We start from the raw sequence: 20,601 nt of genomic DNA on the forward strand, positions 1-20,601 counted from the left end.
GAACATTAAGGGTCTCGGGGAATCAAGTCTCACTGTTTCCTTTGCACCTAAGAGTCGGACCACTATTTTTTGGAGAGGGGGGGGGGGGGGGGGCAAGGCCTAGAAAGACAAAATAATTTGCAAACAGGATATGTATAGCAAAACATAGGTGGATTGAAGAGGTGCATTAACTTAAAAAAAAAATTTGCAGAGGAAAACTTTTCATTCCAACCCCCTCCAAGGAAAAAATGGTCCGTCCCTAATCATCGTACTTTGACAAACAAGGCCCTGAATAACCCTGTCAGCGTTCGGCTAAAAGTCAGGGGTAAATACTTTGGTTATCAATGTACCAGATGTATATCAGGAAGATATATAGAACATGGCCCACGCGCTAGCTGCGGTCATTTGATTTGACCGCCTGAAAATCTCATTTCCCGGATACATCAAGTTAAAGACACTTCAAAAAATTAATAAAAGTTTTCTTTATTAATTAAAAATAAACACTTATTTAGCGTGTTAATTCTACATATAAAACCTCATTTATATATTATACAGTCAGTCGGATTATAAACGCAAAGCAATTAAAATAGGCGTATTTTTGTGATGTAATCTTACACACGAACACACATTTTAACATACAAGAAAGATACCAAACATTACTAACAAAGCAATACAACAGCAATGGCGTTTTTTTCTAGCAACTAATTAATATCAGCCCAAGACTGACAAGCCACCTCAAAATAGGAATAGCAATGGCGGTTTTTTTTTTCAGCAACTAATTAATATCAGCCCAAGACTGAAAAGCCACCTTAAAATAGGAATAGTTGTCCGAACAGTAAGTTTCGAGGGCAATCATTAAGTTATGAGAACCGAACTATACCGAAGTATTGATCTTATCAATACTCAATAGAACGGTTGTTCAGTAGTAGAGCACTATTTTATTCGTTTGACTCCAACACCAATTTCTTCTGCAGGCACTTCCCAGCATAATAATTATCGACCCTAAAATTTACATTTTAAATCCAGTTCATTCAGTCTTTGGAAAAAAAAATTCCAGTGCCTATTTGGGTGTTGTCATTGACTATCGCGGGATAATTGTTCAGTAGAGGTAAATCACGTGATACATTCTGACCAATTGCTCGAAAGAAACCAATGCAGCAGATTTTAACCCCTAAATGCAAGTGTTAGGAATCTGGATCGACATGAAGTCAAACCGAACCCAGCGTTCTTGATAACAAACATATATACGCTTCACACGTGTTGCATTGGAAACGTTCTCGTCGGGTTCCGTTTCATTAATACTATAACTTGCTGCTGGTAGCTTGTGCCATGCCAGGAAATTCATCATCAAATGCAGCTCGTAAAACATCTTCTACTCGGTTTGCCAAGATAAAGTTCATCTCGTCCTGATGGATAAGAAAATAAAATATACTTATAAGGAAGAAATGAATGAGTAAAAACAACAATGTGCGCTTAAATAGGCAATAAATAGAAAGAAAGGCTATAAAGATAGTCCCTGGGCTTGACTTGATTTTTTTTTTTTAGAACTTTGCAGGTCACTACAGTAAATCGTGTAGAAATTCGATTTTACTCAGACTTTATTTGTCACAACAACGGAAATGGTTTAACGCGGCGACCGAAGAATATGTGACTTCAACAGAAGTATTACATTATGGCTCGAATGACTGAATATTGAAAAACGTTACTTAGAGATTTGGCTATAAATAATGAAAGGGCTTGAAACGACCTCAAAAAAAAAGGCAGGCCGGTAGCCAATCAACACCTCTTACCTTCACATTATCAGGTAGTTCCGACAGATCCTAAAAGTGAAAGGAACGAAAATACAACAATCATGTCAATTGCTCTGCAGTTTTTTTGTTTGGTTAAAGTATAAAACGCACGCAATTATATATTTTGACAAAATAAAATATTGACAAACCAGCTGCACTAAACTGAGTTACTCCATTCTTTAACTTACGTTAACTCCATTGATTTTAAAAAAGGCAAAAATTGCCCTTCTTCACCCACGCAACCTTTAGTCAAGCACGCCAAATGGTTAATTAAAAAGCTTTTACTGTGATATTAACATTTCTACTTTAATATCTTTCTTGTCATTTTTCTGTTACATGCAATTTTACCTTTTCGTTTCTTCTTGGTAGAATTACCCTTCTAAGCCCAGCTCTGTGGGCAGCTAATACTTTTTCCTTGATTCCGCCAACCTGGATGAGGAAACGATTAAGTAACTTCATGTAAAAAGATATTCCCGGTTATTTCCCTTCTTATCTATTTCCAGGCAATCGCAAGACGCCACGTTCTTTCGGCTGCTTAATTTTTCCGCTGCTATGATGAATAACAAACTCTCACAGGTAGCTACTGGCGTTTTCCTTCGAGAGATCGATTTATGTTTCATAAAATAACTATACAATCAAAGTTTCCTTACGCAATCACAGTGCAATTCCCAAAAGTGGGAATAAGAACGTTTAAACACTCACCGGTAGAACAAGACCTCTCAAGGTTATTTCACCAGTCATAGCCGTATCAGACCTAGTGCATCGGCCACTGGGAAAAAAAGAAATGCGAAAGCTGTACATAAGTAACTTTAAAATAAATAAAAAAATACAGACTGAGGAATCCGCTAATCCAACCACAAACGGACCACCAAAATCTGGCCGTTTGTAGAATCGTATTTTAACGGGTTGGCGGCGGGTGCCTACGCTGTATTAAAGATGTTCTTATGTATCAGTAAATGCCTGATTGAGGTTTTGATCGGTACAAGAATAGTGGATGTAACAATGAGGTGACCGTACGGTTCCATATAATTAACGTACTTGTATGTCTGCAATGGACACGATTATGACAATAACTGCCATAAATGAATGTTTTGGTACAGAAAAGAGCCACGAACCCACTATGTTAGAGCTATAACCGAATTTTGAGCTGTTACTTTCTAATTTTCATTTCAATTTTTCCATTCTGACAAACTCTTACAGTCAAGTTATCTGGTATCTTGAGGTTGATATCCTGTCACCGAAAATTGAGTGAGCCTGCGATTTTCGGTAGGGGCGTTGCTAAGCAACATGACGAATCCTAATCACGACAACGTGACGTCACTACGTTCTGATTCGTGAATACATTGGTTCAACTCTTCGGGGTCTTTAGCGACTATTTACCAAAACTGACATACCCTTCCCCGCCCGCATATAAGTTAGACAGGTGTACCTGAATAACGAGACGAGAACTGTGACGATAGTGACACCAGCTGATGGGCCGTCCTTACCAACAGCGCCTGCTGGGAAATGGATATGGACGTCTGTACGCTCCAGCAGATCCACGCCATCCTCTGCTGTCAGACAGTACTGTGATGGACAGACAGAGAGAAAATAAGAAGTGGTGTTACCTTCTGCGTAAGAAAGACTTGTGGTGTTGTATGCGAAAGTGAAAACACGTGGTCAAGAGTGCGGGCGTGACGTATCCTTATGGTCTCATGCACATCACTTGGTTCAACACGCAATTCGTCTCAGAAGCTTTATGTGACGACTCATAGATTAATTCTGACTCAGCCATAAAAATGCTAACCATTGAAAAGTCAATTGCTATAACTTTGCGAATTGTTACATGCTGTCAAAGCAAGACAAGCAAGGACCACTCACCTCAACTGAGCGACTCCTCAGCCAGCTTAACGCCAACTGCGCGGACTCTTTCATGACGTCTCCTGAAGATGGACATGAATTTTTGGAGTCATAGTTACAAAATAAGTATGAGTGAAAAGTGAATAGTTTACAGAGAATAAAGTGGCCAATGGGCTGGATTTCAGAAAGAGAGGTCTGGTTTCGAGACACATCGGGGATTTTTTTGTGTTGTGGTTTTGTGACAGACGCTTTCCCGAATTACAAAGTCTCTTCACCCAGGACCACCCGACAGAATGATGAACGTAATATAACCTGTGAAGGACTAGCATTCTATCCAGGGGTAATAGTTATACTGGAAACTACAAAGCGCATCATCATCATCATCCGTCCTTTTCACGCCCATGGGACGCATAAGGCCTCAGTTACAAAGCTATAAGGCCTCGTGACTAGCCGTCATGACTATTGGACGTATGTAACGTACCGAGCTGTCCAGTCAAAGTAATTTTCCCCTCTCCACCCATCCGTGTAGCTTCCACAAACATGATCTCACCACCCATTGCTGTCCATGCTAAGCCTAAGGAGACAAATGGAACACTGTGTGTTAGCCACAATAGACCTCTTTAGCTTGGTTTGTTTGTTGTCCCATTGTAGACCAAGTGATGCTACCCTTGAGAATTATTTCTTTCAAATTCAAACAAATTCACGTGGAAATGAACGAATAATTTCCAGAAAGACAAAGGAACAATTCTCTTGAGAGCGTCACGTGATCTTCAATGGGCAATTTACATACGTAGCTAAAGAGGTCTATTCAGAAAAAGCACTCAACATCCATGGCACCACTAAGATACCTATTGCCTAGCAACTCCACTGAACAAAACAGCGGGCTCAATCAGTTCTCGTTGAAGAGATTTTAAGTTATTCTCTGACTGCCTCGTGACAATAATTGGACGAAAGAACAGCAAATCTGCAAATGAAGAACAGAAATCACAACTTACCAACAGCAACGCCTGGAGTTGAGAGTCTTTGAGCCACTTCCGATTCAAATACTGGTGGCTAAGGAATAAAACACAGCTCGCTGACATTAGTACTCGGAAAGCTAATTTGTAATTGTTTTATTTAGGCTTTATTTCAAAGTTTCGAATATCTCATAAGCACCTTAGTATAAAGTCGCTGTGGATTTGTCTGTGAATTACAAATCTATAAAATTTTCCGATACATCTTTAAGACATTCAACAATGTACAAGCTTTCCAGTCAGACTCTATCGATAAATTATTGAAATTATCTATAAACGCTTGTTATTTGAATTAGAAACTAATCTTTCACCATTACAAATTGATTACTAAAGTTTGCTTAACAGCTTTATTATTTCGTATTGTGAAATATTATTTATCTTACCCCTAAGACATCAGTTAGGAACTTCTCAGTGACCAAAAAAGGAGTTTTATTAGCGAGTTCAACAGGATTATTCTTGGACTTGTCAGCTGGCTTTTCTTTAGAGTCCGCTTTGCTGCTCTCGTCAGCTTTCTCTGAAGCATTTCTAGAAGCTTCAGCGACCTGAAAATCAAAACAAAGAACAAATTAGCAGCCAGAATTAATGCTGATGGCGACGGATGTGGATCTTGTACAGTCCGCGTCTCTTTTTCATCGCCTCTTACTTAACATTCAACAATGCTGGTTGTCCTGTGGTTAAACCTGAAATTGCCCACCTGTACAGCGACTGCTCGACACACGCCGCCAATCTTCCGCTCAAGTGACCTCACCCCAGCCTCCCGAGTGTAATTAGAAACTGAAACAAACAGCAGAAGGAAACTGAGTTACTATTTATTGGCACTGTTTTGACGTAGTTACAAATTACCCCTTATGGCAGGAAACCACAAAGTAATCATTTATCATGGGAGTAAGACACCAAAGAAGTGATAATTGACCAAAACAAAACAAAGAATGAATGGACCAGACTTAGGGAAAGAAAGACAGATTTATTTACGAGTCGTAGAAAAAAGCCTTTGTACCCTTCATGTATCAAGACGATGAAACCTGAGCAAAACAGTCACCAATGAAACAACGAGGTTCACTTTCTGTAGGGTGCTCAAACCTGTTCTTCAATACAGCACCATGTATGCAGTATGAATAATGTACTTGAAGACAACTCTCCAGAACAAAAGTTTTGTCTATCAAACATTTTTTTTTTTCACCAAGCACAGTGAATGTTCTTCCAAGAAAAAAGAGATTGCAGGGGAACAAAATCGCACACGTCTATGTTTGCTTTTTTTTTCTTGTTTGTACTCGACGTTAAGATCCGGTTCTGAATGTTTTTTTTTATACTTACTGATTGCCTTGAGGGAATCACTTGGAACTTCGACGTCTTGTTCAGTTAGTCCATGTTCCTGGAAGAGACAACGGCAAGGCAGCAGTTAACATTACAGTTAGCAGTATAAATTTATATTTTTGAAGCAATGCCAACCTTAAGCTGTTTGGGCAAAAGATGTCGCTTAGCAATGGCAATCTTTTCTTCCTGGGTGTAGCCTGGAACCATGATCAACTGAAAATTGAAGAAAAAAAAGAATCAGTAAACACGCTTCTTTTTATATGCCCAACGCATAGAGAACAGCAAATCAAGCAGCGAACTACTTTAAAGAGATCCTCACCTCCATTCGATCTAGTAAAGCAGGAGGAATTGTGCTGACAGTGTTAGCAGTGGCGATAAACAACACCTGAAAAGTAGAGGGGAAATGGATGAAATATTCTTATTAGAAAACAAGTGGTATGACAACGTCCTTCAAATAATAACCAAATGACTCAATAGATACTTACTTGTGAGAGATCAAATGGAATGTTAAGGTAGCTACATCAGAGTTAAGGACACAGTGGATAATGTATGGCTACTTCAGTAAGCGAGGAGACACCTATGCTTGCCTACCTACCGACCTATTACCTGCCTAGCTACAGAATCTACCAAACTACCTACCTATTGACCGGTCCAACGTTCAGTGGCTTCATAGCTCAGTGTTAAGAGTGTATGCATGGGCGTGGCAAATCCCATTCAAGCCTAAATCTAATAAAGTACTATCGTTTGTCTCACGATGTAGTCACCTCTGATGCGCATTGCAATGGTTTGACCGCATACTGCTAGTCTTCATCAGGTGATAAGGTTATAAGGTTACATGTAACCTTATAAAGCACCATGCTCCACTCCGATTGGTTGGTTGTCAACAACCGGGATTGGTGCATCAGACAGACAGACATCACTGAGAAGAACTCTCTCACTTTTTAATAAATTCTCCTACCTGGCATGCACACTGCAGGATTGAATTCATATAAGCAATAATGATCTAAAATACTACATATACACTCTAACAACAGACGGGTGGAATGGCCCTTAAGACTGCAGGATACTGGTCAACAAATGTCCAGTTCTGTTCAGGATCCAGGACTTCCAGCAGAGCAGCAGACGGGTCACCATGAAGACTCTTTCCCTGTAATGCAAGGAAAATAACAAGTAACCTTTCTGGTCAAAAACTTGTTGCTTAGACAACACCCTTCACGTGACCAGCTGTCAGGTAAGTACCAGCTTCATTCATTAAAAAAAGATATAAAATGGGTGAGCGCCAGGAATCCAAAAATCAAGAAGAAAATGACTGAGCAGTGAAATTACCATCTTGTCGACTTCATCTAACAGGATGACAGGATTCTTCACTCCCACTGTTTTCAAGGCATTTAAGATTCTCCCCGGCATTGATCCTATATATGTTCGCCTAGAATTGATAAACCAAGGTCAGACATTTAGAAACTATAAGTGTAACAATAAAATGCATCACGAAACAGCATTTACTGATAACTACTATACATGTACACTGAACTACTACAACTTCTCTAACATGAATACCTACAATCACGCAAAATGTCAAAACATCTGAATCTCTGTCAATGCAATCGTCTACATGGACATCTTATTCTTTTGTATAAATATTGTTATGCATAAATGGTGCCTCCACAATAGTAACACATACCTATGTCCTCTAATATCTGACTGGTCACAAATTCCTCCAAGTGATATCCTTAAAATCAAACAATATTGTTTAGTACTGACATTGGTTAGTGCAGCAATACCATACCAGTGGTTTCCGTACATTTGGGCTAAAAGAAAGTGCCCATAAAACATTGGTGTAAGGTTTGGTTCCACTAAACTTGCAACAAGAAAAACTTCAGTAGTAGTGCACTTAGCTTTGCATAATACCTCTGAAATTCTCTGCCTAGTGTATTTGCAATAGATCTTCCAACACTTGTCTTACCAACCCCAGGTGGACCAACAAAGCACAAGATTGGACCTACAAAACAAAACATGTTACATGTACTTAACAATACTACAAACCTGAATAATTTACCACTGAGCTTTTACATTATCTTCCAGACATATACATTGTATTATTGGAATCTACATGCAGCCAATTTTTTGACTGACTGACTGACTGACTGACTGGGCATGACTGACTGACTGACTGATAGGCCACTGGCAAACAGCTAGTGAAGAGGTAACAAAATGTACAGTCAAATCTTGTTGAAGTAGACACACTATGGACGTCCTTTTGTGTCTGTTATAGCGAGAGTCCGTAATAGCAGGGAATGAGGAAAAAATGTTGTTAACATATAGGTTTAATAAATAAATAAAGACTGTGACCAACATATCAACAATTATAGTAAAACTACTCAGTAGTCGTTGCGTATATGGAGAATGACTGTGGTCATGGGTTGTGTGGGTTTGTCCTCTCCTAAGGAGTCATCTAGAAGAAAAGGATGCAAGCTGAAGTGAAAAAGAAAAGTCTACTGTTCAGCTACTGAAGCAATTGATGCAAAAATAAATATTCCAGAAGACTTTTATAGTGAGCAACAGACTGCAATTTTCTGTAATCATGTTATATGAGGACTCCGTGGTGTCCGCTTTATCAAGAGTAAAAACCATGCAATTTTCCTTTTGGTATTATGAAAGTGTCTGCAATTTCAGAAATATATAATAGCAGGAGTCATTTCCAGTCAAACCTCTATAACTTCCGCCAGGGATCTAGATTTTGTCCGTAAAAACGAGAGTCTGTTATAGCAGGCAAGTGTTGACTGTATTTGGCTGTTGACAGCTTAAAATTTGTTTTAATTTAATAGTGTTCTGCTTACTAGTTTCATTGTAGAGTTCTGCATCTGAGTTTTAACATTTTACCTTTCAAGCTGTTTTTCAATTTGCGAACAGCTAGATACTCAATGACTCTCTTCTTTAACTTCTCCAAACCATAATGATCGTGATCCAAATCAATCCTAAAAAAGAAAATTGATTACTTACTATTGATCAGAAAGAAACCAGACAACCAACATAATTCACCTTCAAATTCACTCAGACTTTTAACTCCATTACTTGTGTGTAATTACATGTACAAGACAAGCAGCCTGCACGTATTATGCCATGTTTTCTAACTTTTTGATGTTTTTTAAGCAATAGACCTTCCCCGCTTCATTAAATAGGAGAAAATATTGGGAAGTTAATTCATGCTCTAACCTTGCCTGAGAGATGTCTAACTTGTCTTTTGTTTCCTGGCTCCATGGAAGGTCAACCATCCACTCCAAATAATTCCTAAGCAAAACAGAAAATGTGAAATTTTTTCGGCTCACTACAAAAGTCATTTACAGAGGCCAGTTACCATTACATTTATTACAGAACCAAATTACAAAATATTAGCACAAGTTAGATTACCTCGCAGTAGCATGTTCTGGAAACTGAGGAGGCATCTTCTTCAAGCGCTACATGTAAAGGAAATGGTCAATCTTTACTTCAACTAATAACAATATTTTTTGCAAAAGAAAAATATTTTTCAATAATCAACTCAAAGACCTTACCTTCAACTCTTTCATGGCCACTTTAAAAGCATGTTCTGGAAGCTCAGCAGACCTAAATGAATAAGGTGATTAATTTTACAGGTAAACTGGTAAATTGTATAGAGATCAGCTGTGTGCTAAGGAAGTCCTGTTAAATAACCTGGGGTTAGTGGATTTTAATTTAATGTAGGGTTAATTACTTAATTTTTCCATCACTTACATGATGGGTTAGTAACATTTTGGACTTTTTAGATGGCAGATGAAGTAAGGACACTGAGAAACACCTTTGGGCTAACACACAGTGGTTCCAACTTGCCCAAAGGCCAAGCTGGAAAATCCATTTTTTTTTGCACCCTGAGAGATATCTACATGTGAAAGCAAAATTGGACTTTAAGGATGTTCTAAGTCAATGCAGTGTGGGCAATCAAAATTTAATCTATGCTGGAAACTTACACCAAATAATAATATTATAATTAGTATTTTAAGTTATTATAATTGAAGCATAATTTATCGCTAATTATTAAAAATACCTTATTTTTCTCTCTAGTTCTTCAACATCATCTTCATCATCATTTTCAGAATCTTCATCAAAACTTTTTGAAATCCTTTTGGGGTCCTTTGGCACAAGCATGCCACCACGCTAAAAAAAATGTTGAGGTTAATTGAGAAAAGCTAAAAACTAATTTAAACTGTCACCTACAGCCCTGGGCACAATAAAACTTAAATAAATCTTAATTTTTACTATGCACTGTTATATAATGATCTTGAATGAATTATTTATTTTAAGTGAATAGACTAAAATAGTGAATCGTAAGCACTGTAGATTAGAAGAAGTTTGTTATGGGGACTGTTAATCAGATACGTACAGCACAACTGGGGGAAGGGGACTAAGAATGGGCTGTCCCCAAGAAAATGACTGATAGAACACTTTCCCCATTTAAAATCACACTCCACCATCCTGGTAAACTTATCATGTCAATTATATTTATGCAACCTAATACAATATAATATTTCTTTTACCAATAGGCAAAATTACCTTACTCTTCCACACTCTCCGATTAATAATCTCAGGACCACTCTTCACTGAGTTGTTGCCTTTCATTCCCTAGAAGTAAACATTAATTAAGTGGTTAAACAGTGAAAATAACAGGGAAATGGACTAACCTTGGCTAATTGTGAAATGAAATATCCAATCATTCAGTTATAAATAGCACAATCATACAATGCTCAGTTAAAAACATTATTTCCCTACCTGCAAAATTGCAGGTATCTCAAAATGTTGATAACATTAATACAATGTAATACCTGTTAATCTTGTTAGCCATGGAGAAAATAAATTAAAACAATCCTGACAAAATTTGCTAAAAAGTAACTCTCATGGCAGCAACTGAACAATCCAGGAAGAATGTGAAGAATTAGAAAACAAACAAAAAGTGAGTGACTGTCACCATGTGACTAAAACCCTGGTTCTGTCCACCACAGCACTGCATTAAACTTTTATAACAAGGGCAAGGACAAAATAAATATACCGGTTATTAATATATAGCAGGCAATAAGTTAACTGCTGTAACACCTGGATTAACTACACAAGTGCTAACTATTATTAAATAGCTAGCCCGGACAAGTCGCTAAATTACACTTTGCATGATTTATTTTTACTTATCAGATCAATTAAGTCTTACCTCTTTTTGCCTCTTCAGTAAATTCAGTGATTTCTTAAACCTTTCAATCAAGTCTACTGTGTTTAATATCTGCAAAGGATTAGATCAGAGGATCAGTAGTTCAATGTATAATTAGCAAAACAGTCATTCCAATCACTTACATGTACAATAATTTGTACTTTTTGAAATGCAGGTTTAACATTTAATTATTTAATAATTAAAATATCATAATACAAAACAGGAGATGAAAGCTATAATGTTTACAACTAATTAAAAGCATAAAAGCCTGACACATCACAGCCATGCTTAACCATACTTAATCTCCCCACACATCACATCAATGCCATCTCCAAGTTAAATACGACTACAAAAAAACACAAACTGATCTCTAAGTCAGAGTAAAATATTTATTTTTATTTTATACCTCTAACTTCTCCAAATAAGAAGCTTTCACAATTGATGCTAGTGTGTCAGGAAGACTTCCATCTGGTATTCCACTCAGCATGTCCTAAACAAGGCAAAAAAAAAACAGTAAAAAAGCCCTAGCTTTTGGCCTTGGGGAACACTGCCAAATAAATTTTCAAATATTTCTAGACTTCATGTTTACCTTGAGTCGGGAAACAACCGGAATTCTACCATCTAGCATGTCGACGATCTCATTAGCATACAGTCTAAATTCCTCAGCCAGGGTTGTTAGATCTGCATTTTTCCTAATTTCTGCCTCTGTAAAAAGAGATTGATAAAGAGACAATAAGTAAAAAAATATATAATATTTAAATAATTTATTTAAAATGGTGATGATTAATTAATTGATTGACTAATTGATTGATTGATTTATCGATTGATTAATTAAAACTACTAAATGTACTATAAATTAAGTTAAAATCAAACTGTGCACGTACATCAGAACCTCAATAATTACACCGGAATAGATCATCAAAAGAACACTAATAATATGAAAATTTGTGACTAAGCTAGGAAAATACAAGTCAATGTACACCTTATACAACTGGATTCCAACTGAGCATGACAAATCATTCTCCAACTGAATCAAGAGGAAGTTATTATACATACCTTGTTCAGCAGGTCTGTCCAGTTGAGTAACTTCAGCTATCAAATATGGCTCCTCCATGACTACTTTATCAATTCTGAACCGACAGAGTCCAGTTACAAGCAGGGTGTATAGCGGCTTTGGCCAGTTGGTACCTGTCACCTGAACGACCACAGCTGCTGTGCCCATTGCATGTAAGAACGACTCTTCATCCTGCACATCAAAATAATTAGTAATGTGCCTATCAATGTTAAGCCTGAGGGGGAGGGCATGGGCTGGGATTTTGAAATTTTCTTTCAAAAAAATTTAAGCAAATTCCCCACCTCCAGGACAAAGTAATCGGTCATAATCCCCACCTGGGAGCAAGGACAGGTGGTTAAAATATATTGTACTTCAAACTTTGTTGCAGGGCATCACATACAATCAAAATCCCTACCCTGGGGACATCATGAGCCCGTTCCCCCCCCCCCCCTTGGGCTTAACATTGATAGATGCATAAATTGAAGCAAAAATTAAGGTGGTGCGAGATCAGTGTCTAAAAAAAGAGAAATTGCTACAAAACCACATCACATAGCCTATCTCCCTTTACAGGCAGCACAAAATTGATATGAGGGGAGGGTAATGGACCATAAAGCTAGCATTTTATCAGTCAAATTGGAGAAACTTTGGAAAGCGTCTCAAGAGTTTTGTTCAAGACTGTGCACACTGTGCACCTATCGAAATGTAGTAGATTGTTTGTTTATATAATAGAGCGATTTCAATTGAGTGTCGTAAAACCAAAACCAAAGTAATTACTCTGGCCAATCACAAAGGACACAGACAATCCAGTGAACCAATCAAAACTCAAAGCAAATACATGTAGCTGGCACGAAGCACGGGAAATGGTGCGCGAGCGAGTCACGATTGGTTTTGGTTTTACTTCTGATTGGCTGAGAAGGTGGCATGAGATTTTTAAGTCAATCACCAAGCGTAGTAATGCAAAACCAAAGCAAACGCAATTTACTTTCGACACTCAAGTGAAAACCGCTCTATATTCACTTACTTTACTTATTAATTTATTAATTTTTTGATGGGGGTCATTTTGAAAAGTTTGTGACAATCTAGATCTACTGTGCAGTGTATTGTAGATTCAATTGGCTTTCCAGCAAACTAGATTTAGTTTTAAAATACGTCACTTTACAAGGAGGAAAATAACGGACAGAGTAGAACCTTATAATGTACCGAGTCATTCTCTTGATGACGTACTTCCGCTCTATCTGATATACGTGTGACGTAACGTGCAGTTTACAAAAAATCTCAGCAAAACACGTACGCGAACGTGAGTTCTCCCAGCTCGTTTAAAATAAAAAAAAAATATCCAACAAACCTCTTTATCTGATCGACGAGGCACAACACCAATGACAACACTGCTTAAAGTGTCTTTTCGAAGAAGTCTGGAGTCGATCATTCGAAGGCTGCAAGGCACATAAACATGCATGTAAACATTTTTTCCTGAACACAAAATAGAATTTCATGAACTTTGTGTTACCTGGCATTGTCCCTCACAGCAATCCTCATAGACGAGCCCGGTAGCAGGACTTTATCTTTGAGAATAAGCAAGGGAAGACGTTTTGGAAGGTCTCTGTTTGGAACCACCATGTTCGCGATTTTCGTGTTGTGTCAATTTGGCTGCGAGTGAGCTGAGCACTACATATCATCTACTTGTTCCCAGACTCTGCGCTGCTACAGGGACACTAAAAGTCGTTTTACATGACGGAATTGCCCCAAAATCAAAGATGGCGTCCACAGGGATCTTTCGACGATGCTTTGCAGGTAGATTTCTAGTGACTCCTCAAACTTTGTTGATTCTTTCCATTGATCTTTCGCTTTTTTTTTAGTGTTAGCAAGGCCAGCAACGATCTCTGTTAATTCTGCCCGAAACTGGAGCATCGTGGCAGCTCTTCAAGCGGGACAAAAATTAAGATTGAGGTAAACTTCAGCTTCCATTGGATAGGTATATTAGCTCAAATATTTTAAATCTCAACTATACACGTTAAATGGACAAGTAAGCTACTAAGCGAAACATCGCATGGATTTCCAAAGGATTCAAAATGTAAGAGAAGTAGTTTACAAAAGTATTTAAAAAGAAATTTCACAACACTGGGCACAATATATTTTCATGATATACCTTATTTACCGGTATATTATAGGAAATTAACGCGTCATGAAATTAACGTGACTTTCAAACATTCGCGTTAATTTCCGCACCGTTAATTAAGTGGAGCGTTAATTTCCATTATTTTGGCCCAAAATTTCTCATTACAGTCCAGACGTTCTTGAACTCCAAGGAAAAAGCATTATTTTACCGGCCTACCACTATCATTGATACTGCGAAGAACGCTCAAAGTGGGAAAAGTACCAAGAAGATTGTTTTCGTTTAACCCTTTAACCGGCAATCGTACATATGTGTACGAAAAACACCAGCAGTGATTGAAAACACTCTAGCTTTTACATATCTGGGCACATGATATTAATGACTGCTTTTTATGGCAAAGTAATAATTTTCATACAGTCGAACCTCGATTATCCGGACATCGATTATCCGGACTTTTCGATTATCCGGACTTTTTCTCTGGTCCCGTTTTTTTTCATGAATATTAATGACCTTTGATCTTAAAAACTTTAAGAGGGAAAAATATTTAGAAATTATGTTAAAAGTCTGGAAAATTGCGTTTAACACAACGCATTACGCTCTAAGTACATGTAACGATCTCCTTTCACTTTTGCTATCTGTGTTGTTTAATTGGCAGTTCAAGTCGAAATTCATTACCATTTATCCGCTTAATATGTAGAGACTGGCTTGCACAAGGTTTGAATGAAGAGCTGACATTTTCCACTAACAAATCTGGTAAATCCACTCGAGAAAAACATCTTCATGCACAATCTTTCTCGCTACGAACTTCGCTACTTAGTAACCTGGCAAGATGCAACACGTGTAGCTTGGTTACCAAGTTCCCCAAACAAGTTTGGCACTTTGTTTATCGAGTGGTTTTCAAAGACTTCTGATGTTTCTTGGTGTTTTGCTTGTCTTCTAAAGCCGCTACTATCTCTCCACAATTAAAAAAGGTTCGTTTGAAATAAGTGTGTTTGATTTTATAAGGCTGTTTCAAAAAATTTTGGACAAAATGCTTGCATAAACATGTGTTGCTAAAACGCTCGCGCAGCACTACACCTAAAAGGAAATTCTAAGAAACACAATGTTCGTTTTCGAAGAAATTTCTTACCCAGAAATGGACCCAATTAAGTGTATTCCCATTTAAGTTATTCAGTTTTATTTTTGGCTCATAAATATTCATATTTTCGATTATCCGGACTCTCGATTATCCGGACTATTTGGGCCAGTCCCGATGAGTCCGGATAATCGAGGTTCGACTGTAGCTTTAAAAGCCAACTAACTGACTACAACTCTTGATTTCTGTTGCATATGGTTGTTTGTTCAGCAGCAAATTTGAAAATGCCCGTTTTCTACGTAACAGGACAACAACAAAAAACACACATCTTTGCCTCCATTTTTTTAATGAAAAAATAATTCTGACTTCAAAAATATATATTTGCAGCAAACTTCAACCCTATTCCCTTCCGTTCACCAAGGAAATTTCCCATCAATCATTCAGAAGACTCAGCAACTACTATCCGATTAGAGCTATGCTTGCAAACCTGTAATTTCCTCGTTGCTGACCGAAAGGGATGCTTGGGAAAAACAGTCATGGCGGCGGCATGAAAGGCTTCCTACCTTTATTCCATATATTTTTTATAAGTGTCGAGCCACCCAATCCTGCCGGCAAAATGTTGCACCGATTGCATTCTTTGGAAGTCAGAACTCGTCCAAAATGCCTTGGCAGGTCTTGGAATCCACCCACAGAACGGCCAGAGAGACAACTTTACCCATGGACCGCCATCTTTCGATTCGAATATTTCTGGCGTTCCAATCAAGACAAAATCATCTCTCACCTCTGGTTTCTTTCAGATGCTGGCCTCTACCCACCACTCTATCTTAATGATGCCAGCCTGGGGGCTTCTGCAGTGAAAAATGACTCGAAAAATCACTTATAAACACAAAACGAGCCAAATCCAAGCCCAACAGCTCGCCTACGAACGAAGCAACTGCCGACTACTGACGTCACAATAAAAATCTGAGCCCTCGGTGTTTCGAAACAGCACACATTTTTACTTGGACTTCTTATATGCAATCACAAAGTTCTACAGAATGTATAAGCCCAAAAAACCCCTTAAGAAAGTCACAGAAATCTGCCGGTAAAAGGGTTAAGATTACACGCCAACAAGTGTTGAAATAAACTTGTTCCTGATGTGTACATCTTGTTAATTTCCTTCATTTTGAAATGTTACTGTCTCTTTCGCGTTAATTTCCTTTATTGGGAAGTAATTTTTTCTTCAATTCACGTTAATTTAAGTCGCATTAATTTCAAATACCTTAATAAACACAAGCGTTATTTTCCTATAATAAGTGTGAATGTGTGCGTGTGGAATGTGTGTGGAGGGGGTTTTGATTACTTAAAGAAATACTGAAAGGGAGTATGATTGAAGTGAAACCATTTTTTTTTTCTCATCAAATAAAAATTATTGGCATAAAGTAGCTTCCCTAAACAATACTGGAAAGCCCTTGTGACACTAGGCTCGATTTTCACCACCTTCTTGAGTCCTGGAAATTGAGTCTATTATCATGACACCAAAACTTGAAGTATGTCCCTATAAAGACCAAGCTGCATTGATAAATTATATGCTCCACTTCTTTTGCTTTCTGTTAACAGACGTGGTCAGGCACGGGATGGAATAGCTTATGGACCTCTTACTGACTTACCAGACTGGAGCTATGCAGGTACTGACAAAAAAAAAAAACATTTACAACCTCACAAACTGCTCTTTGACAAAAAAAAAACACAATTTATTATAATGTGAACTGCTGTTGAACATTTCTTTGAACTTTTGAAATGATTCTGTTTTTCTTTGTCAATCAGATGGGACTCCTGCACCTGAAACAAGGAAAAGACGAGTCAGGCGTTATAAGAGGATGGATGTGGCAGTAAGTTTCAAACAATACCTTCTGGGCATTTCCTGGACTTAACTTTCCTCATAATATGTACCTTTGGAAAGGAATTCTGTCATATATTAAAATTGGGGCAAATTTAACACAAAAAAAAACAGTTTGTTGAGAGTTTTTAGTGACTTGGATTGTATAAAATATATTTTCTGCACTATTTATAAAGTTATTAGGTAGAGGATTCTACTGCTAAAACTTAGGGCATGTAGCCAAGGTGGGAAATCCGGTAATCACAATTTTAGTTTGCCATGCATTGTCGGCAAGACCATGCAAATGCTTTGAAAAGAGTTACAGACATGTCTATAAAAGAAATGAAACCTGATAAAAACTAGGATAAGCACTAGCCTGATGACCCACTAGGCCCAAATACAGACTTTGACTTCAGTTTCCCCTGCACTGCCACCCTATTTTAAATTTACAGCTGTGCATGTGAATGGTCATTCTTTTTCTCAGCTGTTATTTGCTTCATCTATTTAAAAAAATGTTTGTATTATCTGTTTTATATAGACCATATGCAAATATGGCGGCTGTTAATTTTCGGCTCCCAGAAGAATCATTTATCAACAAAATTAAATTACTCTAACTCAAAGATAAAGTCAAAGTAAATCAGTGTACGAAGTTTAAAGGCTATACTTTCATCTAATGGGAAGTTACAGGGACATTTATATCACCAAAAACATGAAAACGAGGCTAGGCAGGTCAGGGTGAATTTTCCCATACAAATCTCTTAAATTTGAATGAGTCATAACTTTGCAGAAATTTAACCCAAAACACTGAAACTTCTTAGAATAGCATAATATTTCATATATATTTAAGTGCCACCACCAGCGTTTTAAGGAACTCGACCAAACAACAGAAATAAATGACAACCATTTTTGCATAGGGTGTGTAAAGACTAGCTCATCAAACAATAATGTTTTTATTTTTAACCATCTCTACAGATTCTTTGACATTCCAATAATATTAATCTATTGGTATGCAAATCTTGAAAACAGATGCATATTGTAGTCCACCTACACAAAATAGTTGTGATTCATAAAATATAATAAGCACCACTTTGACAAGAGAAACTGGTTTCTTTTAACTTTTCTTCCAGCATCAAATTCTAACTTATCTTAATGAAATGGACAGAGCAGAACTTGCAAGAGATGAAGAAGGAAATGTTTTGGACCCGACCATGTTACCAAAGAAACTGCAGGATGACTACAGCAACAGTTGAAAACAACAACAGCATCATCATTAAGAACAAATTTAGTTGAGTGTTGATTCATGAGGCTTACATGGTGAACCTTTCAGCTGACCATAATATCTGCAGGCTCAGTTTGAACAGACAAGCAGTCAGAACTGTACTGACATGTACTTTTTGGGGGGCAGCATGAGCCCGCAGTTCCTTTTGCATAGGTTCCTAGGCAACATGAAGTAGCCTGATGACATCATTTGAAAAGACAATTATCGGATGTGATTGGACAATTAGAACCAAGGATTTGAGTGTTTTCAAAGCACGATTAGTTTACTGATAACTGAATGTCTCATAAATGTCTGAGCAGTTTTTAACGCAGACCAAACTGTTATGATTATTGGATTTTCTGTGGGGATCATGGAATTCACTGAGGAGGAACTTTACAGTAAAATAACCCATTGCTACATGTAGCTGGCCTTAAAGTTCCGCACCACTCTACTTTATTTGTGGCTCATTTCAGTCATTGTCAGGAAGAAACTGTCCACACTGTCTCGCCACATCTCATCCTCGGAGACCCAGGGGAGAGGGGGCGACGGGCAGCTTATCGGACAACGGGATTTTCGGCGAAAGTTTACAACATAGACTGTTACGCTCTATGTTGTAAACTTCGCCCAAAATCCTGTGCCCGATAAGCGCCCGCGCCCCCACTAACTGCCCCTGGGTCTCCGAGGATGGCCACATCTCATTCCATCAAATACTACATATCTCTGTCAACTAAGCTTAGAACGTGAATGCAATTCTTGTCTCAGTTTCTTTCTTCGCTCTGCACCCGTGGGAGTTTGGGGGGGGGGAGGTCCTTCCATATGAACGGGATGGGATCATCATTATGCTTGGGCATGTAAATTACGGATTTTGGTCTCAATTGGGGTGTTCAGGCCATGGTTGTTTGAAGAGTGGATAACCCTATCCACTGGATAAACCCCTATCCAGTGGATTGTATAGTATGTCTGATGAACACTTATCCACTGGATAATGATTTATTTGGTGAATAGGATTTTGCACCCTTTTGAGCAACTGGGGCCTGGACAAAACGCCAATATATTTAGCCGTTGTGGTCACGTTTAGGGTTGCACATGAAAAGGCATGAAGAATAGTATCTTTTAGGAGCCAAAACAACTTGAACCACGCCCATATTGGGCTCCTGTAGGAGCATTTCTGTCAACGGGCATTTCTGTCCTTTTTTATATTATGGGATTTCTCCCCCCACCCCCCCCCCTCCCCCCGGGCCTCTGCAACCTTTGGCGAGAACACCGCGTGAAGAAAGAGCCTGGCAACGGGTTTGTAGTGAACGCGTTGGTGACGTCATCGACCTGGCGAAAAAGGATAGCTAAGGTAATCAATGAATTAAAATGTCCATTGATGAAGTTTGTCTTTTCGATTTGGTCGTTTTTGTTTGTCTGTTTTTTTGTTTGTTTTTGCTGGTTTTGCAGCTTGACGGAGTCTTAAGTTATCATCTTGTAATATAATAGCTGTCAGATATCCTACTATTCTTAGGGACGGACCATTTTTTCTTGGAGGGGGGGGGGATGAAAAATTTTCCTCTGCAAACTTTTTTTTTAGTTTATGCACCTCTGCAAACAATTTTTTTCGAAATTCTTACTATTTTTTGTTATACATATCGCTTTTGGAAACAATTTATTTTGTCTTTCCAGGCCCTGCAAACAATTTTTTTCAATATTTTTCATCCCCCCCCCCCCCTCCCAAAAAATAATGGTCCGTCCCTTAGCTGCTGGCGTGAAGCTCCGTCTTAGGACATTTCTGAGCTTCGACCCCCACTAACGGTCAGTGCTGCAATTTCTCACGATTTGGGGTGAAATAAAAGACGTGACGGCTGTAGCTTCTACGACGATCTCTGTTGACATCAAAGGGAAATACCTATAAACTTAAGTACGTAAAGATGTTATTTATTACCCCCCAAATCTCGGTATCTCTTTCTCTTGAAAATCGCGTAACGTGAGAAATTCTTTTAACAAATTGTTACAGAAAAAATCAGGTATGTTATGAAAATCAAGAATCGTATCCTCTGAAGAAAATTGATTGAGCCAAGATGTAAATATCTCACCAACCAGTCGAGAATTCTCTTGAA

At 38.1% G+C, this 20,601-nt stretch overlaps 2 protein-coding genes across 3 annotated transcripts; one reads left to right on the plus strand and one right to left on the minus strand.

Annotated features, from left to right (window-relative positions):
• Positions 1 to 442: 442 nt before the first annotated feature.
• On the minus strand, positions 443 to 13,830 carry LOC144649494 (lon protease homolog 2, peroxisomal-like). Of its 2 annotated transcripts, XR_013569910.1 has the most exons (31): positions 13,706 to 13,830; positions 13,544 to 13,631; positions 12,201 to 12,390; positions 11,734 to 11,849; positions 11,551 to 11,634; positions 11,148 to 11,216; positions 10,502 to 10,570; positions 9,996 to 10,105; positions 9,487 to 9,538; positions 9,344 to 9,390; positions 9,149 to 9,223; positions 8,816 to 8,910; positions 7,844 to 7,934; positions 7,617 to 7,664; positions 7,262 to 7,361; positions 7,003 to 7,082; positions 6,421 to 6,451; positions 6,255 to 6,320; positions 6,071 to 6,148; positions 5,936 to 5,993; positions 5,316 to 5,395; positions 5,005 to 5,163; positions 4,604 to 4,661; positions 4,090 to 4,182; positions 3,630 to 3,691; positions 3,199 to 3,335; positions 2,472 to 2,538; positions 2,118 to 2,198; positions 1,770 to 1,799; positions 788 to 1,385; positions 443 to 713 (listed from the first exon to the last, which is right to left on the minus strand). XR_013569910.1 is itself a non-coding variant. In XM_078508999.1 (30 exons), exons 1-30 carry the CDS (start codon positions 13,813 to 13,815, stop codon positions 1,281 to 1,283), a joined length of 2,529 nt encoding a protein of 842 aa, XP_078365125.1. In that variant the 5' UTR covers positions 13,816 to 13,830; the 3' UTR covers positions 443 to 1,280. The 2 variants fall into 2 exon arrangements, 1 of the variants encoding a protein (XP_078365125.1); XM_078508999.1 differs by having other exon boundaries at positions 443 to 1,385.
• Positions 13,831 to 13,849: 19 nt separating this feature from the next.
• On the plus strand, positions 13,850 to 18,921 carry LOC144649500 (large ribosomal subunit protein mL52-like). The gene is made up of 5 exons (XM_078509006.1): positions 13,850 to 13,989; positions 14,055 to 14,145; positions 16,986 to 17,053; positions 17,193 to 17,257; positions 18,372 to 18,921. Exons 1-5 carry the CDS (start codon positions 13,953 to 13,955, stop codon positions 18,492 to 18,494), a joined length of 384 nt encoding a protein of 127 aa, XP_078365132.1. The 5' UTR covers positions 13,850 to 13,952; the 3' UTR covers positions 18,495 to 18,921.
• The last annotated feature ends 1,680 nt before the right edge of the window (positions 18,922 to 20,601 follow it).

The sequence above is a fragment of the Oculina patagonica genome, chromosome 4 (genome assembly GCF_052425735.1).
Source record: "Oculina patagonica isolate OP01 chromosome 4, crgOcupat, whole genome shotgun sequence".
Classification (NCBI taxonomy): domain Eukaryota; kingdom Metazoa; phylum Cnidaria; class Anthozoa; order Scleractinia; family Oculinidae; genus Oculina; species Oculina patagonica.